General features: G+C 52.4%; 1 protein-coding gene across 3 annotated transcripts in view; it reads right to left on the bottom strand.

Annotated features, from left to right (window-relative positions):
• LOC127572142 (traf2 and NCK-interacting protein kinase-like) overlaps positions 1 to 27,908 on the bottom strand; it is a 105,107-nt gene that overhangs the window by 50,643 nt on the left and 26,556 nt on the right. For all 3 annotated transcript variants that reach the window (XM_052019092.1, XM_052019094.1, XM_052019093.1), the window contains exons 10-15: positions 25,689 to 25,805; positions 21,618 to 21,704; positions 18,289 to 18,477; positions 14,417 to 14,782; positions 4,786 to 4,950; positions 1,077 to 1,337 (exon numbers count right to left, since the gene is read on the bottom strand). In XM_052019092.1, coding sequence (XP_051875052.1) covers positions 1,077 to 1,337; positions 4,786 to 4,950; positions 14,417 to 14,782; positions 18,289 to 18,477; positions 21,618 to 21,704; positions 25,689 to 25,805 — 1,185 coding nt within the window. The remainder of the gene's footprint in view (positions 1 to 1,076; positions 1,338 to 4,785; positions 4,951 to 14,416; positions 14,783 to 18,288; positions 18,478 to 21,617; positions 21,705 to 25,688; positions 25,806 to 27,908) is intronic.

The raw sequence follows: 27,908 nt of genomic DNA, 5'->3' as shown, positions 1-27,908 counted from the left end.
GCTCCTTGCCCCAGAGCCCCTGACTCTATTCAAAGCTGAGGAACGTTTCAATCGGGGAGGGAATGAAGGGTTATGGGGAAAGGTTGGAAAGTGGACGAGGAGTGCTGGATCAGCAGTGATCCTACTGGAAGGTGGACGAGGTTTGAGGGAATGAGCAGCCAGCTCCTGTTTCTGTTGGTTCTGTGGATACTTGGGCGGTGCAAATGTTGTTTGCACGGTTGTGGTTGTCCTGACAGGACAGTGTTCTCTACACGTGCTGTTGGAACGCCAGCCCAGATCCCAGGCTCTAAGCCTGTGGTGGGCCTGGAACCACAAACCAGGAGATAGGAGAGTCCCTTCCAGAGCCAAGTTCCATACTTTGAATGACCCAATCCTCACAGGTCAGGTCCCGAGCAGGAAACTGGGGAGGGAATGGGGGGTGGGGGGTGTGGTGAGGGACATGTTGGATGGGTGGGGATGGAGGGATGGGGTGGGAGGGGGTGGAGGGACGGTGTGGGAGGGGTTGGAAAGACTGGGCAGGAGGGGATGGAGGGATGCAGTGGAAGGGGATAGAGGGACAGGGTAGGAGGTGGGATGGACCGATGGGATGGGAGGGACTGGAGGGATGGGGTGGGAGGGGATGGAGGGACGGGGTGGGAGCGGATGGAGGGATGGGACGGGAGGGGCTGGAGGGATGGGACGGGAGGGGATGGAGGGATGGGGTGGGAGGGGATGGAGGGGTGGGGTGGGAGGGGCTGGAGGGATGGGGTGGGAGGTGGGATGGAGGGGTGGTGTGGGAGGGGGTGGAGGGATGGGACGGGAGAGGATGGAGGGATGGGGTGGGAGGGGATGGAGGGGTGGTGTGGGAGGGGCTGGAGGGATGGGACGGGAGGGGATGGAGGGGTGGGGTGGGAGGGGATGGAGGGGTGGTGTGGGAGGGGCTGGAGGGAGGGGACAGGAGGGGCTGGAGGGATGGGACGGGAGGGGATGGAGGGATGGGGTGGGAGGGGATGGAGGGATGGGACAGGAGGGGTGGGCGGTCACATGACAACATCTGGAACCCACCACCCCCAGCTCCCCCATCACCCCCAGCTTACCTTGGGAGGCGTGTCATCGTCCTGCTTCAGCCAGCCGCCGCCCAGGTATTTTTCCTCCCTGGAGCCGATGCGGGGCGGGAGGGGTGGGGTTTCAGAGGTGGGGTCAGAGTTCTGCCGAGGCATCTCTCCGCGGTGTGACTTGAGCCCCTCTTGCGAGTGGAAGGCGCTGGACATCCCCTTGGTCGGCTGCTCGTGGAGCGACTGGGAGCCCGTCATGGACGTGCCGTGAGGTTTCACGGGGATCAGGTGAGCGACTTGGACCTGGGAGTTGGGTGGGAGGGGGTGTGGGTGTGGGGAGGGGTGGGGGGAGGAGACAGAACTGTCAGTGTGTGCACCGTGCCGGTGGTTTGTCCAATTCCAGCTCTCGGGAGCCCCTCACACACACACCATCTTTCAGGGGGGTCAGGGGACGGGAACTGGGGCCACTGCCATCTCCAGGCAGCTGGGTGGGCTGCTGAGGGGTGGAGAGAGGAAGCCTACCAGCCTCCAAACAGCCTCCTAAAAATCCCCAAAAGGAACTTTTGCCCGAATTAGAGGGCATGAGCTATAAGGAGAGGTTGAGAAAACCTGGGTTGTTTTCTCTGGAGCGTTGGAGGCTGAGGGGAGACCTGATAGAGGTTTAGTGAGGCATGTAATTAGTTCAGCACAACATTGTGGGCCGAAGGGCCTGGTCCTGTGCTGCACTGTTCTATGTTTTATGAATTCTTGAAAAGTGCTTCAATTACAATGTTTAAAAGACAAAAGACAAAAGACAGGTACACAGAGAGGAAAGGTTCAGAGGGACATGGGCCAAACGCAGGCAAATGGGACTGGCTCAGGTGGACATGTTGGTCAGCATGGACAAGTTGTTCCTGTGATGTATGGCTGTACAACTATGAAAAGCAAAAACCTTCAGGTGCTGTAAATCTAAAATAAAACCAGAAAATGCTGGAAACGCTCAGCAGGTCAGGCAGCGCCTGTGGGAAGAGAGACAGAGTCAATGTTTCTGGTCAAAGACCCTTCATCGGGGCTGGAGACACGCAAAGGAAGGAGATGTGGGTGTGGATGTGGGTGTGGAAGTGGGTTTGGGTGAGCACCTTCTCAAAGAGAGGACAGGAAGGAGACACCACGAAGGGTGAACAAGGCAGGAGAGAGCCAGACAGAAATCGCTGACGAATGGACTCCAACCTGAAACGTCGACTCTGTTTAAATGACCTGGATAAGGAAGTGGAGGGGTGGGTTAGTAAGTTTGCGGATGACACCAAGGTTGGGGGTGTTGTGGATAGTTTGGAGGGCTGTCAGAGATTACAGAGGGACATAGATAGGATGCAGAGTTGGGCTGAGAAGTGGCAGATGCAGTTCAACCCAGATAAGTGTGAAGTGGTTCATTTTGGTAGGTCAAATATGTTGGCGGAATATAGTATTAATGGTAGGACTCTTGGCAGTGTGAAGGATCAGAGGGATCTTGGGGTCCGAGTCCATAGGACGCTCAAAGCGGCTGTGCAGGTTGACTCTGTGGTTAAGAAGGCATATGGTGTATTGTTCTTCATCAATCGGGGAATTGAATTTAGGAGCCGAGAGGTATTGTTGCAGCTATATAGGACCCTGGTCAGACCCCACCTGGAGTATTGTGCTCAGTTCTGGTCGCCTCACTACAGGAAAGATGTGGAAGCCATAGAGAGGGTGCAGAGGAGATTTACAAGGATGCTGCCTGGGATGCGGAGCATGCCTTATGAAAGCAGGCTGAGGGAACTCTGCCTTTTCTCCTTGGAGAGATGGAGGATGAGGGGGGACCTGATAGAGGTGTATAAGATGATGAGAGGTATTGATCAGGTAGATAGTCAGAGGCTTTTCCCCAGGGCTGAAATGGTGGCCACAAGAGGACATAGGTTTAAGGTGCTGGGGAGCAGATATAGAGGAGATGTCAAGGGTAAGTTTTTTACTCAGAGAGTGGTGAGTGTGTGGAATGGGCTGCCGGCAACGGTGGTGGAGGCGGATACGATAGGGTCTTGAGACTGTTAGATAGGTACATGGAGCTGAGTAAAATTGAGGGCTATGGGTAAGCCGAGTAATTTCTAGGGTAGGGACATGTTCGGCACAGCTTTGTGGGCTGAAGGGCCTGAATTGTGCCGCAATTTTTCTATGTTTCTATGTTTCTCTTCCCACTGGTGCTGCCTGACCTGCTGAATGTTTCCAGCATTTTCTGATTTTATCATTAAAAAAACCTAGCCTTCTACCCCCACGTGCCTGAAAGTGGCAGCACAGGTGGATAAGGTGGTGAAGACTCTGTCCAAAATACTTGCCTTCATTAGCCGGAGTACAGAATACAAGAGCAGAAAGGTTCGAGTACAACCTTATAAAACGTTGGTCAGACCACAGCTGGAGCACTGTGTGCAGTTCTGGTCACCACACTACAGGAAGGAGGTGACTGCACTGGAGAGGGTACAGAGGGGATTTCCCAGGGTGTTGCCTGGGGTGGAGTGTTTCGGTTCTGAGGAGGGACTGGAGAGGCCAGGTCTGTTCCCCCTGGAGCGGAGGGGGGACTTAATAGAGCGGAACAGATGGAAGGAAACTTCTCCCCATAGCAGAGGTGAATGAAACCAGAGAGTGGAGGTTTTGGGTAAGGGCTGGGAGGTTTAGTGAGGACCTAAGGAAGCATCTTTTCACCCGGGTGTGGGGGGGGAGGTGGAGGGTGTTGGAATCTGGAACACACTGCCTGAGGGGTGGTGAAGGCAGAGACTCTCAGAACACTTAAGAAGCAACTGGACAAGCAGTTGAATCACCAAGGCACAAAAAGCTATGAACCAAGTGCTGTTAATTGGGGTTAGTACCGATGAGTACAATGGATATGCTGGGCTGTGTGACCCGGTGACTCTATGACACCTAACCCCGCCCCCACTTCTTCCAACAACCTGAGTTTCTGGATTTGCAGGAGCCTGCTCCAATGGTTGGGAACAGAGGTGAGGGGCTCTCTCGTGGGTGTCCTTGGAGAGGGAGCACGCGGTCTCCGCGGGCACCCTGGTTGAGTTCCTCGCTCGGTGGGCCCCTCAGGGGATCGCGTGTTGTGGACGGTGAGAACACAATTCTTCTCTGAAGTGTTGCGTGGTGCGTTTTGCGGGTGTTTAATTAGCGTTGTTTTGCTGTAGTTCTGTAGATGCTTTGTTTTCTTCTCTTTCTGTATCAGTTGTAGTGTATTGACACTGGTTGTCCTTTGGTAGTGCTTTTAGTTAATAAACGTTTATGTAAAAAAAAGGGGCTCTCTCATCACCCCGCCGCTTCTCCAGCACACAGCTGGTGAGGTTCCACCGTGGGAGAGGCTGCCCTTACACTGCTGACACACAGGAGGGCTGTGGGACTAAGGGGGGGTTTAAAGGGGGAACGCGGGCAAGGTCTTTCCACTTGTAGGCGCAACCAAGACCAGCGGCCGATAAATCTGGTTGGGATCTCCCTTCCCGAGAGGAGGAGGGGAATGTGGGGCTCCCACAGGGAGATGTCAGTGTGATCGGCAGGGACGGGTGTAAGGGGAGTTTGGAGGGACTGAGGGGCGGCGGGAGATGGTGACAGGGCAGAAACACCAGCATGGAGTGGTTGGATCAAATGGCCTCCTTACTCTGCTGTGAAGTCCGGGCACAAGCCCACAACGCAGGTGTATCACCTCCCGGAACCATCACAGACACGTTACCTTTTAACCCCTGGAGCCCCGGCCCCCATGCAGGAGCCCTGACCTCACCTGAGACTCAACCGCTTCGTGCACAGGAGGAGTCCGCGCGGCCTGCACTCCGCTGCTGCTGAAGGATTCGGACCGAGGGGGCATGCTGGGGTCGGACATCCTGTTACCCATCTTGTGTGGCATCGCCGGCGAGCTCTGGCGGTTTACCTTGGAACGTTCTTCCACCTGAATAGCCAGTGAGGGGGTTGTGTAGGGGAGGGGAGTGGAACACAGAGAGACCAGTGTTAGTCACCTCAAAGCAGCACCTTTTCCAACCCTGTACGGCGGACCGTCCCCAACACACAACTCAACCCAAAGCAGCATACAACACGGTATCCACGAGCACAGTCCGAGGGCTTGGAGATGGGATCACTGATCCTGGATCAAGGACTTAGAATCCAATCCAAGTATTTCTGCAACCGCTTCCGGAGGTTATTTTACAAGGAAAGGTCATTTCCCCAGGATCCACCGTCTGGGAACAATAGGGACTCCCTTCCTTCTCGTGGACCAGTGTGATCTGCCTCCTGAAGTTAAAGAGCCAATCACACATCCATGGAAGTGAGATCCCAGAGAACCTCAAGGAGGGCACGGAATGGGATCCCATCGAGCAGCTGAACTCCTATCCCGTCCAAGGAGGAGAGGGAATTTTACTTTGGTGGCAAAGGATAAAATCTAATTGGTCGGATGGGCTGGGTCTGAAGTGAGGGTGATTGGTGGATGCTGGAGAGTGACTGTGGTCTCATCCAGCGGGAGAGATGCCCCTGGGTCAGACATGGTCAAGGATGTGAAATATTCTGCTTCGGACCGAACTCTGTGTGTTGCAGATGGCTGCCAGTTAATGAACATCGTTACGTATTCAAGGCTGATTGATAACAGAGGCAGCAGAGGCGATTAATACGTGGCAGTAACTTGCCGGAAGCTGGCAGGAATTTCAAACACTGAACGTTCCTGAACGTTCCCAGGCTGAATGATTTATATTTTCCCCACAAGACATGTCTCTCCCCCTCCCTCTCCCAGCTTGGCTTGTCCAGAATGAATAGAGGACAAGAACAGGCCCTTTGGCCCACCATGTCTGTGCCGACCTTGATGCCAATCTAAACTATCCCCATCTCCCTGCACATGGTCCACAGCTCTCCATTCCCTGCCTGTTCAAGTGCCTGTCTAACTGTCTCTTAAACGTCACTACCTTATTTCCTTCCACCTCCTCCCCTGGCAGCCTGTTCCAGGCACCCACCACTCTCTGTGTAAACAAAAACTTGCCTTGTAAATCTCCTCTAAACTTCAACCCCTCTAGTATTTGACATTTCCACCCTGGGAAACAGACTCTGCCTACCCTATCTATGCCTTTCATCATTTTATTAACTTCTATCAGGTCTCCCCTCAGCCTCTGACACCAGGGAGAACAACCCAAGTCTGTCTAACCTCTCCTTACAGCTCATGCCCTCTAATCCAGGCAGCATCCTCTTGATCCTGATGAAGGGTTTCGACCCGAAACGTCAACTGTTTATTTCCCTCCACGGATGCTGCCTGACCTGCTGAGTTCCTCCGGCACTTTGTGCATGTTGAAACTTTTGAACCTCTTCTGCACCCTGGAGAGCCTCCACACCCCTTCTGGAATCTGTTTGGCACCTACTATTTGAACACTGATGATGGTTGAGTAACTTTAAATGAATTAGTGCCTCCGCTAAACACCTCGTACCCACTAGCCCAGCCAGGCATCTAGGGAAGGGGCAAATAATTTTGGTGGCACAGCAATGATCCGATCCCAACAAAAACAAGGAATTTTCATGCCTGTCTGGTACTGGTTACTAATTCCCAACAGCTTCAGGTAAGCATTCCCAAATCCTGGAGAACCAATCAGGGAGCCAGAAAGCAGCCTAACAGACCACAACCCTCGACACCTAAAGAGAAACCCGAAAGAGCAGATTACAGTTGCATCTACTGATGCAAGGCTAGATCCTTGGTACTCCAGGTTGTTCAAAATCCAAGAGGAAATCCCTCCAAGTTTTAGCTTCCGGCTTCCAAACAAGAGAGTTGGCTCCTGACGGTCCTTCAAATTCAGGCAGAAGATCTGACAATCCAGGACCATCGCCAAACCACACTGAGTGTCCCATTATTTGTGGCAAATCTCTCTCGGGCCACCCCTGTCCTCGGCAAGCTGGAGAAAGCCACCTCACATCTTTGTTCTCAGACCGTAAGATCAGCAAGTTCCACGTCTCCCATGGCAAACCGCCACCCAGAAGCACATCGGGCAAAACTTCAAAGCTGAATGGAACAGACTTGCAATGCTCCCCACACCAAGCAAGGGGTTAGTGTTCAGATCAATTCTTTCCTCAGGTGCAGCGCCAGAGTTAGTGGTTAATATTGAAAATGGCAGCAAGGAGAACATGGGTTCAAAGTGGGTGAGTTTGTTTCGATCTAACAGTTTCTGCCCGTACTTTAGATCTGGAAATCATCAGTTGGCACAAAGGCAGGATAAAAGTTGCCTTCAGATTGAAACCACACCATTGAAAAGAGCACAGAGTACAAGGAATCCTTAACAACACGCCACAGTAACTGGTCGGGAGGCCACAGGCACGGTCCAAGAGGCAGGTTTAAAAGCAGAGGGAGAGCCTCAACACGGCTGCTGATAGCCCAAATGATTAAATTCTGGTCCCTGAAAAATCCGGTCAGGACAGAACTAAATGTCTACTCTGACCCATTCTATCCCCGGACCTCAAATCATTCTTTGAACAACTCATCTTACAGAATGAATGTTGCTGGCACAGCCAGCATTTACTGCCCATCCCTAACTGCCCCCTGTGAAGGTGGGGGGTGAGCTGCCTCCTAGCAGTCCTTCTGGGGAAGGTGCTGCCAAGGTGCTTTTGGATAGAGTTCCAGGGTTTAGACCCAGCGATGGTGAACGTCCAGCCATATATTTCCAAGTCAGGGTGGTGAATGACTTGGAAGGGAACCCACAGATGGCCGTGTTCCCCTGCTCCTTCTCGGTGGTGGGGATCACTGAGAGGTAGTCAAATAAAATACAACATCTTGTTTCTCTCTACCCTTTCTTTGAGTTCTCAAGCTTTCAAGACCCAAGGATGACATCAAATTAATCATTCTGCTGCATTCCCTCCCTCTCCATCTAGCTCCCAATTCACTTATAAATGCAACAGCTGAGCTGTTCAGAATAAGGCCAATCAGAAATAATACAATGGGCTCATTTTTTACAAGCTCTTAATCTTCAGGGCAAATTTGGGTCCCAGTCCTCCTAATCCCTGTAACCTGCTTCAGCCTTGCACCCTCCCCAATATCTGCACTCTTCCAATTGAAGTCTCTTGCACATCCGCAAACTCAATCACTCCACCATTGGTGGTCACAGCCTCTCTCTCTCCATTAAGACACTTCACTGCAGGAAAATTAAATCCACCTCCTTGACCTAGTTTTTGGGCAACTTGCCTTAATACCTCCTGACGAGGCTGGGTGAGGAATCCTGTTCATGTTACACCATGGTGAATTTTACTCAGTGCTTAGATGCTTTATAAATGTTGTGGTCTTCCAACTGATGCAGGTTGGTACACAATGAGTGAAGCTTCACGACTGAATCTCCACATCCATCTGGAACTTTGCAGTCACTCAGCTTCACACGTGTATTGTGGGCCCATTGTTTAATGGTGCCAACTCCAACCTCTTGTTCCCAAGGGTCCGTCTCCAATGGTCAATTCTCCGATACAGGAGCACAACAGTGAGTAGGGCAAGGTTCACAAATGCCAAAAGAAATCTGGCCAAACAGGCTGAGGATCAGTAGACAGGCTCAAAGACAATTTGGGGGAGGCATTTATGGAATTAATAACGAGACTGAGGATAACTTGTTGAAACCGCTTCAGAGAACTTCCTTTACACGGGCTGACTTATTTGGGCACACAGATACCATGGGTCCTACTCCAAGAGCAGGGCAGCTCTCCCAGATATTCTGAAGCCGGTATTTGTTCCTCAAACAACATGATATAACATTGTCTGTTCCTTTATTTCAGGGGTTATGCCACTGGACTTGTAATCTGGAGCTCTGAGGTCAAATTTCACCTCGGCAATTGTAATAAGTTATATAAACCTGACCTAAAGCACTCGTCCCACAAATGGTGACCTCAGAAGGACTGGATTGTTGTAAACTACCATTGGGTTCACTGATCTGCAGCCCATACTCTATCTGTTGTGCATGTGACTCCAGACCTTCACCAGCTTGGTTGGCTTTAACTACCGTTCGAAATGGCTCAGTTTAAAGTAACTAGGGGTGGTACCAATACTGACCTAGTTACCAGCGTCAATAGTGTAGGAATGAATTATCTCATTTGTGGGAGCTTCTTTTGCATGTATGGGTTGTAGAACACAGAACAGTACAACACAGGCCCATGAACACATAACAACCAGTGTGGGACTTATACCATGAATAGTAGGGCACTAGGGAGTGTAATGGAACAGAGAGACCTAGAAGTACAAGTACATAGTTTGTTGAAAGTGACGTCACAGGTAGACAGGATGGTGAGAAAGGTGTTCAGCACGCTGGCCTTCATCGGTCAGAGCACTGAGTACAGGAGTTGGGACATTATGTTACAGTTGTATGATTCGTTGGTGAGGCCGCACTTGGAGTACTGTGTGCAGTTTTGGTCACCCTGTTATAGGAAAGACGTGGTTAGACTGGAAAGAGTGCAGAGAAGATTTACGAGGATGTTGCCAGGACTCGAGGGCCTGAGTTACAGGGAGAGGTTGGGCAGGCTGGGTCTTTATTCCTTGGAACGTAGGAGAATGAGGGGTGATGTTATAGAAATGTTTAAAATTATGAGAGGCATGGATAAGGTGGATGATAACAGCCTTTACCCCAGGGTAGGGGAGTCCAAAACTAGGGGGCATAGGTTTAGGTGAGAGAGGGGGTGAGAGAGGGGAAAGATCGACTTTTTCACCCAGAGGGTGGTGAGTGTATGGAACGAGCTGCCAGAGGAAGTGCGTGAGGCAGGTACAACAGTATCATTTAAGAAGCACTTGGATCGGTACATGGAGGGACGGGGCTTGGAGGGATATGGGCCGAACGCAGGAAATTGGGACTAGCTGGGTGGGCACCGTGGTCAGCATGGACTGGTTCGGCTGAAGGGCCTGTATCCGTGCTGTGTCGCTCTGTGACTCTATGACTACCTTGTTACTGCTTTTTTTTTGCACTGTTTATTTGTTTTTGTAATTTGATGCCTTGCACTGTACTACTGCTGCAAAACAACACATTTCACATCATCTAAGCCAGTGATAATAAACCGGATTCTGATAATTTATGTTTCTCCTCATCTCGTAATGTGCTGCGCTGCCGCGCAAAAAGCTAATCTTCATGGCATTTACACCCTGGGTATGTGTGCCTGTGACAACGATAAACGATCTCCATCCAACAATCCCAACCTGAGGCATCCCACTGGGCCTGAGGAACTTGCTGAGACCAATGTTTGAGGGGCTACAGCTCTTGCAATGCAGGGGACAACGCCTCTCCCAAACACCTTCTGTCCTGGCCTTGTGGAAGCAAAGTTAGGGGCATCAAGACCAGATTGGTCGGCAAGATCACTGTCTACTGATCTTCAGGTGCCAAATTTCTCCGGAATACATCCACAGTATGATGGGAAACAATGGAGTGGAAATGTCCCACTACTAGCCTTCGTTGTGTGCTTGCTGCCATAACTTCCACCAGCACTAGTAACCCATCCCCAAATGAACGTCCACAAACTGTATGGAGCTCCTACTTTTTTTCCTTCGGAGGACGGATTTCTCTGTGCTTATTTTAACCGCCTCATTCCTTGAGAAATCGGACGGCGAGGGGGAGATGTGTGCTTCTCAAGGTCTTGTGATGCAAGGTCCAGACCGGAGTGTGGAGCTACAGACTGCATGGTTGAGTGAGCATGTTAACCTATAATGAGAGGGGTTTACGTAGCGCGAGGAGCGGAACTGTGCTGTGAAGGGAGGGCGTGGAGGAGGTCTTCTATGCCGAGGATCGCGGGGGTCTCACAGTTGGGAAGTCACGGCGGAGAAGAGTTGCGCAGGGCTAAAAACGTGAATGGTTCAGTGACACAGCTGCCTCACAGCGCCGGAGACCCGGGGTCGATCCCGACCTCCGGTGCTGTCTGTGGGGAGCTTGCACGTTTTCCCTGTGACTGCGTGGGTTTCCCCCCGGTGCTCCAGTTTCCTGCCGCATCCCAAAGGGATCGGTAGGTTGATTGGATGCTGTCAATTGTCAGTTGGTGAGGGGTAGAATCTGAGGGGGGAGTTGATGGGGATGTGGGGAGAATAAAATGGGATTGGTACAAATGGGTGGTTGACGGTTGGCGCATTGAGGTAGTGGGCCTGTTTCTGTGGTGTTTGACTCAATGACAAATGGATGCCAACGGCTTTGTCCCATATCTACTCTAGCTACCACCTCCCACCCCACATGTCCCTGTCACCAAGGAGAGGCAGGGTATCAGGGCTTCATGCCAAGTGGGACCAGTTATGGTGGCCAATATCCTCCTCCAAGAGGCACAATGCCAGCCGTGAGGAGGGGGCACACCGAGAGGGCCCATCTCGTCCCATCTACAAGTCCTGTCCTTGGCAGTCGCTCTCACTGAACTGAGAGCAGCCTTCAGCCGTGCCCGATGGGTCGGTAGAGATTGACAGGCAGAATGGAGTTAACGCAGTGATTAGGGGGGGATATCTCTCAGGAGCACGGCATTCCTGAAACATTTCTGTGGCAAATGAAACTTGCAAGTGAGTACATCTCCGACCCTTGGACAGCAAATAGTCGGATGCCCAAAACCGACGAAGGCTGGGTTCTCACGGGTGCACAGAGCAGGCTCGACAACGGTGCAGCCCAGGAAGGAGGCTGTTATCACAACCAACAGCCCATTGGACGAAGGCGGCGGCGGCCGAGAGGTGGCCAGCTGGAATTCATAGCGGGGGGGGGGGGGGGGGGGCGAGGTGGTTGGTGGACAAAGTCGGGACCAGGATTGAAGACCATCAGTCCGACAGTCACTGATAAATCTGATTGGGAAGTCAGGAGTCAGTTTGTTTCCTGGGGAGTGACTCAATTGCCTAGGTTAGGAAGGGAGTGTGGGTCTCGCTCCCACAGGTAGGGACAGGTTGAAGGAGAAGCTGGATACACTGAAGAGGAAGAGAGGGTAAGGAGGAGGCTGGGGAGGGGCAAATCCCAACATGGAGGGGATGGGCCAAGTGGCCTCTTTCTGTGGTCAGCAACTCTCTGAGGAGCAAACTGCCCACTCTGCTTTCCTGCAATGCAGTGTGACACTCACGCCTTCAGGAGGTCTGTCTGATAAAGGAAGGAGTCCATTTGTTGCTCTGAGGAGGTTCTGGGATAGTCTGTTGGAATGGGGGGAGGGGTTTCACTGGGTCAAGCCAACAGCTCCTGTTCTCTGGACAAAGGCAGGGAGAGCAGCTTCTGGGGAAATAAGGATGGAGTGGGGAGGTGGGGGAAATATTGTGCCCCGAGTGTGTTGTGCAGACACTGCAGTCTCTGACTGTCCGTGAAGAGGTGCTACACTCTCACAGCTCCTGTCTTCTGGGTGTGACGTTACAACAGGGTCCCGTCCGGACTGTTTCCCAGTGACCGGCACCGATGTGTAGCCTTCAGCTATGTATTAAAGCAGATGACTCTCACAGTCCCGGGGGTGGGGTGCTGCTGGGAACAACCCTCCTGACAGTGACACACTCTGACTACAGGTCTTTGGCTGCGAACACCCCTGGGACGTGCAGGGATGTTGGAAGGGAGTGCAGGGTCTCTCAGTGGAGCCTTCCTGCTCTCACACTGAAGATTTTCATGCACAAAAGTAGCTCACAAGCAGCTCAGTTTTGAGAAAACGGCATGGCATAGGCCTGGGCAGAGGCTCCGATCTAGTCTGTGTTCTCTGACACTCTGGGGCAACCCCGCTCACCGACAGCGGGGAGTGGCCAGGCTCCCGCTTGTCAGGAGCTGGTCCACAAAAATGGCTGCGTACAAAAGGCAGCACCAGCTCAACAGCGGTCAATGGGACAGGACAGTGGTAACTAAGAACAGGAGAGAGAGGGAGGGAGAGGCAGAGAGAGATGGGGGGAGAGAGAGGGAGAGAGAGGGAGGGAGAGGGAGGGAGAGAGAGGGAGGGAGAGGGAGAGAGAGGGAGAGGAGGGAGAGGGAGGGGGAGGGAGGGGGGAGAGGGAGAGAGGGAGAGGGTAGGGAGAGGGAGAGAGGGAGGGGGTAGGGAGAGGGAGAGAGAGGGAGAGAAAGGAGGGAGAGAGAGAGAGAGGGAGGGAGAGGGAGAGAGAGGGAGGGAGGGAGAGGGAGGGAGAGAGAGAGAGGGAGAGGGAGGGAGAGGGAGGGGGGAGAGGGAGAGAGGGAGAGGGGTAGGGAGAGGGAGAGAGGGAAGGGGGTAGGGAGAGGGAGAGAGAGGGAGAGAAAGGAGGGAGAGAGAGAGAGAGAGGGAGGGAGAGAGTTTGTTGTGGTAACACCAGGTCAGTGGTGACTGTAGTTTGGAGAGAAGTTTTTGCCCATCCACTGGGTGTGGGGTGGCGACTGGTGCTGGGGCCACTTGGGAGAGGTCAGTGGCGACATGGAATTGGATAAGCAAGGGCTGCCAGACCTACTGGGCACTGAAAGCCTGCAGGGAGTGAAGGGTCCCACCTCCAGCAGGGTACATCGAGCCTGAGGGTGCCCTGCAACAAGGCTTCTCAAATCACCGCAGTCCGAAAACGAGCGCTTCCTCCCCTGCACCTGTCTGAAACCGCTTTCTGGATGGGACAGGAAGACCCGGGACTCTGGTGAATGGTGGCCTGACGAGGAAGGTGCTAGCAGGGAGGGCGAATGGCCACCTCTCCTCTCCGGACTGTCTGGGGAGTCAACCTCGTACCTCAGAGCCGGGCTGTACTTCGCCGAGCTCCTGGTGCCCTCTGGGTCGGCGGGAGGAGTCAGGCCGGTGTCCGGCAGCCATGGAGGGGTGAGGTCCGGGGAGAGGTGGCTGGGGGAGCCCCTGGGTGTGTAGGAGGGGCAGGGAGGGTCAGATGAAGAGCGCAGACGAGCAGCAGAGAACGGGTCAGCAGATAAGTGGTGGAAGGACACCGGAGAGTCACGCGGAGTGCTGTGAGCCGAGCGCCATGGGTGGGAGGTGCAGTTGGACAGAGAGGATGGGGGCTCCGACAGGTCGGGCGCGCTGGAGCTCAGAGGCGCCCCCTGTTGACAAAGCAGCTGGTGGCTGAGCGGGGAGATGCTGAGCTTGCTCATGTCCTGGGCGGAACAGGCTCTGGCAGCCCTGAAGGAGGACATATCGGTGAAGGAGCCAGGGCAAGACCTGGAGAGGAAATCCTCAGGATCGTCCACTGACAGGGCGCGAAGGGAGGAGGGCGAGAGGGAGCCACACCGAACAAGACAGCAAGAGGGAGCTGCGAGGTCCACCTCATTGGAACTTCCCTCCAGGTGAGCTTCCGTTTCATGCTCAGAATCCACACGGATTACAGGGATCCTCGCACGTCTCTGCACCACCCCACCCGGCATCATGGTGAAGTCGTAATCGAGGTGCCCTGCTGCTTGGGCACCAAGCTTCTTTTTCCTAACCACTCCACCGTAACTCATCACAAAGACGTATTCATCTGGCCGCCCTCTGGGGTGATCAGCCGAGCCATTTACATTCTTTTTCACCACCCCGCCGGGTCCAAAGTCAAAGACGAATGCCGGCGATGCCCGCTGCTTGGCCGACGCCCGTTTCCGCAGCTTCGCCCACTTGCTGGGGCGCTTGGGGGCTGCCCGTGGCTCCTGACCCTCTTCCGCTCGCTTCTTGGGGGAATTCGACTTCACGCTCTCACCTTGCCCGGCGGCATCAGAGGGGAGGTGGGGAGCCAGGGCTGGAAAAGAGGGCAGTAAGCCAGGCCCCAGGACGCACTGGCCAGTGCTGGTCTGGGCCCCCAATATGTCATCCAATGAGATTGCCCTAGCGTTCAACTCGCTCTGTTGGGAAGTGCGGTGCGGAGAGTTACTGTGTGATCGCCTCTGTACCTGGATCGGGATGAGAGAGTTATTCATTCGCAAATTAAAAGACAAACAATCTCCTCTCACAATGGCCAACCAGGGAGACACAAGAGGCTGTAGGTGCTGGAATCTGGAGCCCCCATTGCCCGTCCCCAACCCGGCATCACCTGCCTGTCGCCTTGGCTGCAGAGGGTTGTAGACTCAGCCAGCTCCATCACGGGCACAACCCTCCCCACCATCGAGGACATCTTCAACAGGAGGTGCATCAAGAAGGCGGCATCCATCACTAAGGACCCTCACCATCCAGGACATGCCCTCTTCTCGTTACTACCATCGGGGAGGAGGTACAGGAGCCTGAAGACCCACACTCAACGATTCAGGAACAGCTTCTTCCCCTCCGCCATCAGATTTCTGAATGGTCCATGAACCCACAAACACTACCTCATTATTCCCTATTTATTTATTTTGTAGTTTTTAGTAATTTTATCTTGCACTGTACTGCTACCGCAAAACAACACATTTCACATCATATGTCAATGATAATAAACCTGATTCTGACTCCTCAGTCCACCAATCACCTCAGACTCCTGTCTCACCCTCCTCCTCTCCCCTTTATACCGGCCAACAGTTCCTTTCCTCCCACAGATGCTGCTCGACCCACTGAGATCCTCCAGCAGGTGGTTTATTACGGCCAATCAGGGGTTTGTCAATAAATCCACGAGTGGGCTGTGAGTGGGCTGTTCTCAAGAACGGACTGGAGGGAGGATATGGATCCCTTAAGTCAATCCTATCATTCTTTCAGGTCCAGACCTTATGGACAGGTACATTGTTCACCTCAGAGTGGGTCAAGAACAGAACAGTGAATCACTCGTTGAATTTTCAAAGCAAGTTCCTGAGCATGGGGCCTTGGTGGTGAGAGCACCCTTGGAGTATTGTCTGCAGTTTTTGGTTTCTAAAGAAGCATCTACTTCCCATTGAGGGGGAGCTGTGAAGATTCATCAGACTGGTTCCAGGGATGGAGGGTTTGTCGTGTAAGGAGCGATCAAGTCAACTGGGACTCTATTGCCTGGAGTTCAGAGGAATGAGAGAAGATCTCGTTGAATGAAATTCTTGCACAGCTCAACAGTATAGATTCAGGAGGGTGGTTCCCCTGGCTCAGGCATCTAGAACCAGGGGTCATCGTCTCTGGATTGGAGTCCGACTGCTTAGGAGGTGGGGTGAAATTTCTTCACTCGGAGGGTGGGAAATCTCTGGAATTCTCTCTCCCCGGAGAATTGTGGAGGCCCAGCCATTGTGGTGTTTATTGAGAACAGAGATGGGCGGGTGGACCTCTGGATATCATGGGGATCATGGGATAGGAACAGGGTCGGGAAAATGACGCTGAGGGAAGAGGATCAGCCGTGACGCTGATGAACGTGGGAGCAGATCAAGGAGCTGGATGTTCTCCTATCTCCCGAATGCTTTCTCCAAGGTAGGCTTGCCTTGGATTCTCTGATCTCGGCTCAGGAGTGTGTGGGAATTAATTGTTCATCAATGGGGAGCAGCTGTGAACAACCCTGGGGGAAAAATCATTGGAAAAACCTTTGCCAATAAATCTCAGTGAATCCCTGTTTACTTGTTGGAGGGAATGGGTGTAAGTTGTTTGATTGACAGGTGTGAGTCATCCAATCAGAAAAGGGAGGGTTGGTTTGCTCTCTGATCAGTGTGGGAAGGCGGGCGCCTGTGGGAATGGGCATGTTGAGTGACATAAGTCATGTGATACAACTTTCCAATCAGATTTGCCAAATCAACACCCAACATGAAACCCACTGGTCTCACCACCTCACGATCTACCTTGTTGTGACCTTGCACCTTATTGCACTGCACTTTCTCTGTAGCTGTGACACTTTACTCTCTACTGTTATTATTTTTACCTGTACTACCTCAGTGCACTCTGTACTAACTCAATGTAACTGCACTGTGTAATGAACTGACCTGTATAAGTGACAGTAATAAACCAATACCAATACCAATTACGATGCAACAGGATGACATCATCACCATTGGATGATCCTTCCTCACCTTCTGTCCTATCATGAAGGCTCTCAAGGTTGAGCAGGCCACTTCCTTCCCAGCCCACCACCTGGATGGCTGAACGGTGGTGCTCACGGGCTATTCAAACACGTGGGCAGCGCACACTCCCGCTAGAGCTTGGGGAACATGGGCACGAAGGAAGTCTGCTGATTTCTGTCCCCAAGACAGGATGGCCAGGGTAGTTGGACGTTGCCAACACACCGCCGGTTCCAACCAACACACAGCGGCCAGAGTAATTCAGCAGATGGAGTGCCACACCGACCAGGAAGGCACCTTTCTTGAATCACTGGTGGAGTGAGCAGCTACTTCTGGGCTCAAAAGAGGGAAAGGCAGGGAGGGGGCCACTCCTGCGCTCAGTACTTGACACAACACAGGATGAAACATGGCCCAATGCGGGCACATGGGAGCAGTGCAGATGGGCAAAAGGGTTAGCATGAAGAAGGAGGGCCGAAGGGCCTTTCCCTGTGCTGTACAACTTTGTGACTCTAAACAGGGAGGGGAGTGGATCGAGGGATGAGAAAGAGAGAGGAGAGAGAGGGAGAAGCGACCGAGCATAGGAGAGTGGGGAAGAGAGGGGGAGATGGTCACGGAGTGGGTGAGGGTGTCCAGGAGATAAGCTCAGGGGAGCTGGGAGAGGAGAGTTGACAGTGAAGGGGAGAGAAAAAGATGAAAGAGGAGATGGGTGGAGAGAGAGACAGGGAGAAAGAGGCATGAGGTGGCGGGGAGAGAGAGGAGATATTGGGGTCAGGAGAGCGGAGGGGAGAGAGTGGGGGAGATAGGGGAGGGGGAAGGGATTGAGAAAGAGCAAGAAAGAGCAGACAGCGAGGGAAAGAGGGTAGGAGAGAAGTGATAGAGATGTGAGTTGAAGAGAGGTCAGAGGAGGAGAGGGAGGAGGAGGAGAGAGGGAATGTAACAGGATGGGAGAGAGTAAGTTTGGGGGAGAAGATGGGGGAGGCGAGAGTCTGGGTATAAAGGTGATATGAGGATGTAATCACTTTAGGGCCACTGTAAAGTGCTCCAGAATCGAGGAGGATGCCGTCCTGTGTGGGTAACTATCAGTATACCACACAGTCCTTTTGTTCACATAGACAAACAGCCTTTGACTGCAGCCATCAGACCCCACCACTGCATGGAATCTCCGCTCAGGATCAATCACTACACTATGACCACTCTGCACTGAGATGGACAGTTTTTTTGTTCAAATCATGTTCTTTCTTGTAAAAATTGTGTTTCATTTATATTTAATTGATGTTTTTCTTGTGAATGCTCCTCATATGACTCAATGTGCCCGTGATGCAGCTGCAAGTAAGTTCCTCACTGCACCTGTGCACACATGGGCTTGTGCACATGACTTTGACCTTGAGACGAGACTGTGCGCCCCACACCCGTCACAGTCCACTGCCCACACAGAGCCTGGGGCAGTGGGCTTTCGGCTCGGTATCAGACCCCGCAGCGCGTACCTCTTTAGCCCAGGCCGGCTTCTCGTTGACGTTGAGGTTGTCCTTGTAGTGGTAGAGGGGCTTCTTCTCTCCTGTCCTGGAGTCCAGCTGCTGCTGTTGCAGAGACACCAGGTAGGCACGCTCCTGCTGCAGCTGCCTCTGCAAACGTTCTGCCTGCCGCTGTTCCTCCAGCTGCTTCCGCTTATACTCCTGGCCAAACACGAGAGGAGGGGGGGGGGTTACACCTTCAGTAACACCAGCCCCTCCCCAACCATCCCCGCCATCGAGGGCGTCTTCAAGAGGCGACGCCTCAAGAAGGCAGCGTCCGTCACTGAGGACCCTCCCCACCCAGGACATGCCCTCTTCTCGTTACTACCATCGGGGAGGAGGTACAGGAGCCTGAAGACCCACACTCAACGATTCAGGAACAGCCTCTTCCCCTCCGCCGTCAGATTTCTGAACGGTCCATGAACCCATGAACACTGCCTCCTTATTTTTTTTTGCTCTATTTATTTATTTTTGTAATTTATGGTAATTTTATGTCTTGCACTGTACTGCTGCCACAAAACAACAAATTTCACATCAGATAATAAACCTGATTTTGATTCTGATTCATGATTTTCAACAGAACCAGGAAATATTGGATGTTGCAGTCCCATTCACCCAATGGAGAATTCCCTGTGGGTGAGGTATCCCATCCAGTATCAAACCAGATCTCCTGAACTCCAAGAATAACTGGTTAACAAAAAAGCCACGGACTTTGCCCCCACATTTTGAGGTAATTTGTGTTCAAATTTCTTTTTCTTTCAGACTGAGTGTTGTCAAACTTCAGCACTGTTTCATTAAGTTGCATTGTCTTGGAGAACAGGCACTGAATACATTGAACTGGGCAACAGGGTCTTCAAGCCCCTGTTGCCTGAGGAATGAAGGAGATCTGCGAAGCCCGAGGTGGGTCTTCCCAGCTCACCTGACGGCCCACAATCCTTCCATGCCCTGACACCTTTCTCCCAGAGAGGCAGGTGGGGGTCCCTGACACACCCTCTGGTATGGAGTGGAGATTGTTGGAAAATGCTGCAGTCCTAGGTTGGGCTCCGTTTTGGAAATTACTGGAGTGGGAATTGAACCTGGGACCCTCTAACATGGAGCAGGAGTGCCTACCACAAGGTGGCACAATCTGGCCTGGTCAAAGACCACGGGGAAATGGGCTTGGAAACTGGAGAGAGATGGAGCAAGGGTCAGGAAGGTTTCAGGGCGTGTGTGGAAGACTGTGGTGGCACCTCGGGAATGGGAATCAAGAACTAGAGGGCTTAGGCTTAAGGTGAGAGGGGGAAGATTTAAAGGGGACCTGAGGAGCAGGTTCTTCACACAGAGAGCGGTGCGTACATAGAACAAGCTGCCAGAGGAAGTGGTAGAGGTGGGTACAATGACAACATTTAAAAGACACTTGGACAGGTACATGGATTGGGAAGGTTTAGAGGGATACGGGCCAAACATGGGCAAACTGGATGAGCTTAGATGGGAATCTTGGTCAGCATGGACCAGTTGGGCTGAAGGGCCTGTTTCCCGGCTGTGTTATTGGGAGGAAGGAGTGGTATCACAGGAGACGAGGACAGAGTTTTGGGATACAACAGGATTGGAGCAGGTTGACAGCATTGGGAAGGAAGTGATGTGGAAGGAATGTGAATGAGGATTTATAGAATTCAAGGGTTGGGAGGTCACTGGGCTGGGCTGGGGTGGGAAGAAGCTCATGCAGGGAATGGTACACCCTGGTGGTGGAGCCAGACTTCACTCACTGTAGAGTTGGATCAACAGGCAAAGGTTGAGGTCAGAGGAGGCTGAGGGTTTCTCATTGAGGTGCGCATGGCGAGGTGAGGCTGGGGGTGGGGAATCAGGCTGCCCACACCTGGAGGTAAAGTTCCATCTCCATGAAACCCACACTGGTCGTCCTCAGCAGCTCCAGTGCCGAATACCGAAGCCTGGCAGAAGTCAAGTCACTCTGGTTGTTCACCCACTTCCACCGCTTCCTCAATTACCCCCTGACTCTCAGCAAGTTCCTCAGAGGACTGGATACCTACCCTTTGGTTTCAGTCCTCACTTTGCAGAATTAAATACAATTATTAAAATGAGAAACAAAGGACTGCAGATGCCGGAATCTAGATGAAAAACAACAAGATGCTGGAGGAGCTCAGCAGGTCAGGCAGCATCCGTGGGGAAAAACAGACGATCTACGTCTGTTATTAAATTATGATTATTAAATTAAATTTTTAAATTTATGGCTCAAAAGCAAATTCCCCAAGCGACAGTTTCCTCTACACCGTCCCATCACACACTCCCAGGGTCAGGCACAGAGTGAAGCTCCCCCGACACTGTTCCGTCACACACTCCCGGGGCAGGGGTAGCACAGGTTAGAATGGGAGGAAAAGCAATGAAGAGTGAGAAGGAAAGGAGTCACCTTCAATACTTCTGGTCCAACCTGCTCAAACCAGTGACCTAAAACAATGTGATCCCAACACGGGGGAATGGGAGTAACACAGTAACATCAGCACTTCCCAGAACTTCCATCCCAAAGCTCTGGAAAAAAAAGCCAGCGGGTTCAGTGACGGATCGTCGGGGAGTTTCGGGAAATACGCAACACACATTGCACAACGTTTGAATGACACACAGGGGCAGAGGCTGGTGATGGGTGGGGTGGGGAGGTGGGGGATGGGTGGAGGGTGGGGAGCAAGGTGGGGAGGAGGAGGATGGGGATGGGGGTGGGTGTGGTGAGGAGGAGGGGGATGGGGGTGGGTGTGGTGGGGAGGTGGGGGATGGGTGGAGGGTGGGGAGCAAGGTGGGGAGGAGGAGGATGGGGATGGGGGTGGGTGTGGTGAGGAGGAGGGGGATGGGGGTGGGTGTGGTGGGGAGGAGGGGGGTGGGGGTGGGTGGGGTGGGGATGGGGGGATGGGGGTGGGTGGGGTGGGGGTGGGTGTGGTGGGGAGGAGGGGGGTGGGTGGGGTGGGGATGGGGGGGATGGGGGTGGGTGGGGTGGGGAGGAGGGGGATGGGGGTGGGGAGGAGGGGGGTGGGTGGGGTGGGGAGGAGGGGGATGGGGGTGGGTGGGGTGGGGAAGAGGGGGGTGGGGGTGGGTGGGGTGGGGATGGGGGGGATGGGGGTGGGTGGGGTGGGGAGGAGGGGGGTGGGGGTGGGTGGGGTGGGGGTGGGGTGTGGGTGGGGTGGGGAAGAGGGGGGTGGGGGTGGGTGGGGTGGGGAGGAGGGGAGAGGAGGTCGTGGAGGGGGAGGGTGCGGAGGCGGGGGATCAGGGGAGGGGAGAGGGTGGGCTCCGTGCCGGCCGGACGAGCTGGGTACATTTACCAGTAGGAGTGCCTGCTCCTGCAGAAGCTGGTGCTGCAGGATCTCTAACTGCCTCTGTTCCTCCTCTAACTGTCGCCTTATGTACTCCTGTGGGCATCGGGAGAGAGAGCGAGAGAGAGCGAGTGACAGGCATAAAGAGAAAACAGGAATGATTCAGAAACAAAGGAGCAAAGGACAGGGAACACCAAGAACCGAGAAACTCTGAAATCAAGTCCGCTTCACCTCGACAGGGGAACCTGGTGTTCAGGCTGCAGGTAACGGCCCCTGGTCAAACACCAACATAACCCGTCAGGGCACAGGCGCGTGCGCGCGCGCACACACACACACACACACACACACACACACACACACACACACACACACACACACACACACACACAGACATGTGCACACACAGATGCGCGCACACACACTCCCAACCATTCTTCATTGTAATTACAGAACAGATGGATCTTTTTTTTAATAACTTTCTCAACCTGCCCAGCAACTTTCAATGGCCTCTATACATATACCCCAGATCTCCCTTTTACCCCTTTTAGAATGGTGCCCTTGAGTTTACATTACCTTTCCCTGCTCTACCTACTGAAATGCAACAATTCAACTTCCCATCATTGAATTCAACTGCTTTCCTGACACCCACTTCACCTTGATATGTCCTTGGTGTATCCCTGACCTCCTCAGAGTTCCCAATGCCTTCAAGTTTCCTGTCATCTGCCAATTTAGAACTTAAGCCCGATACACCCGGGTCCAAGTCATTGATAATCTCCTGGGAACAACAGGCAGGATGATTCCTCCAATGCTGCTTCATTCCCAGGATACCAGCAAGGCCAGCACGGACAATGACTCCCATCAATTTCCATTCTACTCTCTGTCCCAGCCTCCATCTGCAGTGGGAATATCATAGAATCATAGAAAGTACAGCACAATACAAGCCCCTTAAACCTCGCCTAAAAACTATCTAAACCCTTCTCCCCACATATCCCTCCATTTTAAGGAGGGAAAGGAATTTAGCCAGAGCCGTTTCTGGATTCATAGTCATAGAGTCCTAGAGACATACAGCATGGAAACAGGCCCTTCAGCCCAACTCGTTCATGCCAACTGTGCTGCCCAGCGAGCTGATCCCATCTGCCGGCAGCCGTCTAAACCTCTCCTATCCATGGACTTATCTCGATGGCTTTTAAATGTTGCTGATGTGCCCGCCTCAAAGAAGCAGTTAGCGTAATGCTTTACAGCGCTAGCAACCCGGGTTCAATTCCAGCCGCTGTCTGTAAGGAGTTTGTACGTTCTCCCCGTGTCTGTGTGGGTTTCCTCCGGGTGCTCCGGTTTCCTCCCACATTCCAAAGATGTACGGGTTAGGAAGTTGTGGACATGCTGTGTTGGTGCCAGAAGGGTGGCAACACTTGCGGGCTGCACCCAGAACACTCTACGCAAAAGATGCATTTCACTGTGTGTTTCAATGTGACTAATAAAGATATCTTAAAATCTTAAATCTTATTTCTGGCAGTTTATTCCAAATACACACCACTCTTTGCATGAAGAAGCTGCCCCTGATGTCCCTTTTAGATCTCTCGCCTATGATCTTAAAATTATGCCCTCTTGTTCCAACCATTCGAATCACTAACCATCCCAAACTTTGGCATCACTAGATAGGGAGTGGTGGGTGAGAGGGGTGTGGGAAATGGGCTGCTGGAATTCACTGACGGGGAGCAAGTGCAGACTGGACTCCTGCTCATGAGAGAGTTTAATCCTCCCCCAACTCCTGGAAAGAGCTGTCAGTCTGTGGGAATCACCAGCAGAGAGGCCAGTTTAAGATACAAAAGCCGGAAAGCATGTACCACCAGGCTCAAGGACAGCTTCTGTCTCACTGTTGTGAGACTATTGAACAGTCCCCTGGTACGTAAAATGGATTCTTGATCTCACAATCTACCTTGTTATGGCCTTGCACCTTATTGTCTGCCTGCGCTGCATTTTCTCTTTAACTGTAACACTTTACTCTGCATTCTGTTATTGTTTTACCCTGTACTACCTCAACGCACTGTGTAATGAATCAATGTGTACGATCAGTTTGCAAGACAAGTTTTTCACTGTACCTCGGTACATGTGACAATAATAAACCAATACCAATACCAGTTCTCATTTTCCCCAACAGTGTCCCAGACCAGCAACTCATCTCTCCGCGATCAAAGCACATCATCTGTTATGGGCATGCACGGTGGTGTAGCGGTTAGCGTAACGCTTCACAGCGCCAGCTTCAATTCCCGCCGCTGTCTGTAAGGAGTTTGTACGTTCTCCCCGTGTCTGCGTGGGTTTCCTCCGGGTGCTTCGGTTTCCTCCCACATTCCAAACATGTACGGGTTAGGAAGTTGTGGGCGTGCTATGTTGGTACCGGAAGCGTGGCGACACTTGTGGGCTGCCCCCAGAAAATATGTATTTCACTGTGTGTTTCGATGTGACTAACTTATCTATTAAAATGAATGCACTGGACACAGATTTAAGGATGATGAGAAAGTACCTGGAAAATCTCTCATGGAACATGGAACAGTAGAGCACAGGAACAGGCCCTTCGTCCCACTACGTCTGTGCTGACCGGATATCGATATAACTGATCCCGTCTGCCTCCACAAGGTCTACATTGCTTCATTCCCTGCCTGTTCAAATTCTGCACAGACGGAATGGCCAGCACCTTTTCCCCAAGGCAGCAATGGCCAATACCAGAGGACATCAGTTTAAGGTCAGAGGAGGAAAGTTTAGGGGAGATGTCAGAGGTAGGTTTTTTACACACAGAGAGCGGTGGGTGCCTGGAACGCACTGCTGGGGATGGTGGTAGAGGCTGATACAACAGGGAGGTTTAAAGACTCTTATATAGGCACATGGATGTAAGAAAAATGGAGGGTTATGGGCTGTGTAGGAGGGAAGGGTTAGATTGATCGTGGAGACACAGAAATTCTGCAGATGCTGGAATCTGGAACAACACACACAACATGCTGGAGGAACTCAGCAGGTCAGGCAGCATCCGTGGAGGGGAATAAACAAGTCGACGTTTCGGGCCGAGACCCTTCATCAGGACTGGAAAGGAAGAGGGCAGAAGCCAGAATAAGGAGGTGGGGGGAGGGGGAGGAGCACAGGCTGGCAGGGGACAGGTGAGTCCAGATGAGGTGGGGGGACGGTAGTGGGTGGGGGAGTGGGGAGAAGATGTAAGAAGCTGAGAGGCGATAGGTTGAAGAGGCAAAGGGCTGAAGAAGAAGGAGTCCTGTAGGAGAGGGCAGTGGACCATGGAATAAAGGATGGGGGAGGGGAGGAGAGGAGATGGGTAGCTCATCAATGCGGGGGAAGAGAGCCACAGGATCCTGATGAAGGGTCTCAGCCCAAAACATTGACTGTTTATTTCCCTCCATGGATGCTGCCTGACCCGCTGAGTTCCTCCAGCGCTTTGTGTGTATTGCTATGTTCTATGTTCACGTGTCTAAGTGTCTGAAACCTTGCCGTTGTATCTGCTTCCACCACCTCCCCTGGCAGCAAACTCCCACAACTGCTCTGTTGGTTTACACCTGTCTGGATTTATCGCAAAATTTTAACCTCCTGCTCTCTGGTCCTGAACTGCTCTGGGACAGAACACCAAGGGTTCAGATCCACCCTGACCGATCCTATGATCACTGCAAACACTTTAATCAGCTTAACACACATGCCATCAAACAGCACATTCCTTGGATGTGGGCCAACATTTAGTGTTCATCTCCAACCTGCCCGCTGAATTAGCGAGGTTATTCCTGAGTCACACGTCACTGTGGGTCTGTATACCCCACACCAGGCAACAGTTAGACAGTCCCTCCAGGTTGCTCTACCACTCACTGTCATGGTCAATCCTTTGTCTCAAGACTACCTTGAGAACATAGGTTTAGGGCGAAAGGTGAAATATTCAAGGGGAAGCTGAGGGGGATCTTCTTCACTCAGAGGGTGGTGCGAGTGTGGAACGAGCTGCCAGCAGAAGTGGTGGTTGAAGGTTCAATTGTAATGTTTAAGAGAAGTTTGGAGAGGTCCATGGATGGGAGAGGTATGGACCCTGTCACTCACCTGCTCCCTCTCTGCCTTGCGCCTCTCCTCCTCCCTCTGCAACCTCTCCATCTCCTCGTAACGCCGCCTCTGCTCCCGTTCCTGCTGCTTCCGGAATTCCCGCTCTCTTCTTTGTTGCTGGGACACCGGGAAGGGAAACACAGAGTGAGTGAGCGGGTACCGGAGAGGGGAACATGGGGGAAATGGTGGGCTGATCCCTCCCCACAGTCCCATCCACCCACTTCCCTCTGAAAAACAACTCTGTGCATCTCCTGTGCAGGCACGGTAGTGCAGCGGTTAGTGTAACGCTATTCCAGCGCCAGCGACCCGCGTTCAATTCCCACCACTGTCTGTAAGGAGTTTGTATGTTCTCCCTGTGACTGTGTGGGTTTCCTCTGGGTGCTTCGGTTTCCTCCCACATTCTAAAGATGTGCGAGTTAGCAAGTTGTGGGCATGCTATGTTGACGCCGGAAGCGTGGTGACACTTGCGGGCTGCCCCCAGGACACTCTACGCAAAAGATGCATTTCACTGTGTGTTTCGATGTACATGTGACTAATAAAGAAATACTATCTTATTCCAGCAATTATCTGTGGGCTTCACTCTTGAACCAACCTGCACAACCCTAATCATTAGAGTTTAGCAACGATAAGATGAACTCTTGACCTCACAATCTACCTCATTATGACCTTGCACCTTACTGTCTACCTGCACTGCACTTTCTCTGTCACTGTAACACTTTATTCTGCATTCTGTTATTGTTTTCCCTTGTACTATCTCAATGCACTGATGTGATGAAATGATCTGTATGGATGGCACGCAAAACAAAGTTTTTCACTGTACCTCGGTACATGTGACAACAATAAACCGATTTACCAATTAGCCAAGGTTGGTGGAAGGTCATGACCATGTTCCTCTCTCCACAGCTGCTGCCTGACCTGCTGAGCATCCCACTTGCGAAGGGTATTCTGGTTTGGACTGGGCAAAGATCAAACAGCAGCACTGAAGAGACAGACCGAACGGCCTGTTGGTCAGCCAGAGGTCCTCTCGCCCGAGAATGGTTCCAGGGGAAGGAGCCACAAGCCTCTGTCAGCAGCTGGGCTACCTCAATAGGGCAGCAGAGACAACTCCCCAAGAGGCCCACACCTGTCCGCCCCACGTCCAGGCAGTGGGTCCACCTTCCACCAGGCTCAAACCCAGAATGGATGCCAGTTCCAGGATACCGGGGCAGAGCAAACTCTCCGAACTTTACCAAAGCTCCGCACTGTGAAGAAACAAAGTCTCCATTGGTTTATTATTGTCACATGTACCGAGGTACAGTGAGAAACTTTGTTTTGCATGCCATCTAGACAGATCATTTCAAAACATCAGTACTTCGAGGTAGTACAAGGGAAAAGCAAATACAAAATGCAGAATAAAGTGTTACAGCTACAGAGAAAGTGCAGTGTAGGCAGACAATAAGGTGCAAGGTCATAATGAGGTAGATTGTGAGGTCAAGAGGTTGCCTTTATTGTACAAGAAGTCCGACGATATTCACATCTTTATTGTAGAATAGTCTTATAACAGCAGGATAGAAGCTGTCCTTGAACCCCGTGGTACATGTTCTCAGGCTTTTGTATCCTCTGCCCAATGAGAGGTGGGAGAAGAGAGAATGTCCAGGGTGGGAGGGGTCCTTGATTATGCTGGCTGCTTTCCTGAGGCAGCCAGAAGTGTAGACGGAGTCAGTCAAAGTCAAACTGATTGTCATATGCACAAGCACACATATGTACAGGTGTGATGAGAGGTTGGTTTTCGTGATGGACTGGGCTGTGTCCACAACTCTCTGCTTCCACATTTATGGCCCGCCCTCGCACTGCACCACTTATTGTGACCCATTCTTAAGCCCACCGTCGAGGAGTTATGGCAAGGCGAAGGAGATGGAGCAGAGGGGGTCCTACTGCCCCACGGAGAAGGCTAACACCAAGAGAAAGTTGGGGGAAATGCGAATATTCGGTAGGGAGGTGGTCAAAATGGTGAAGGGTTTGGGCAGAGAGAGTCAGGACAACCCATGTCCAGTGGTGGGGCGCGGTCAGAGACCAGGGGCATGGAGGATGAACAAATTCAGCGAAACAACCAGATAAGAATTTTTAATTTCTGTTTAGAAACGGCAGGTTGCTGTAATCTGGGACAAGCTGCCGGAGAGGGCAGAGAAACATTCGATGGGAACTGGGGCAAGGCTTTGCAAGGAGAAACTCTCAGGACTG

The sequence above is a fragment of the Pristis pectinata genome, chromosome 6 (assembly GCF_009764475.1).
Source record: "Pristis pectinata isolate sPriPec2 chromosome 6, sPriPec2.1.pri, whole genome shotgun sequence".
Classification (NCBI taxonomy): domain Eukaryota; kingdom Metazoa; phylum Chordata; class Chondrichthyes; order Rhinopristiformes; family Pristidae; genus Pristis; species Pristis pectinata.
This window is presented reverse-complemented; position numbering and strand designations above follow the sequence as displayed.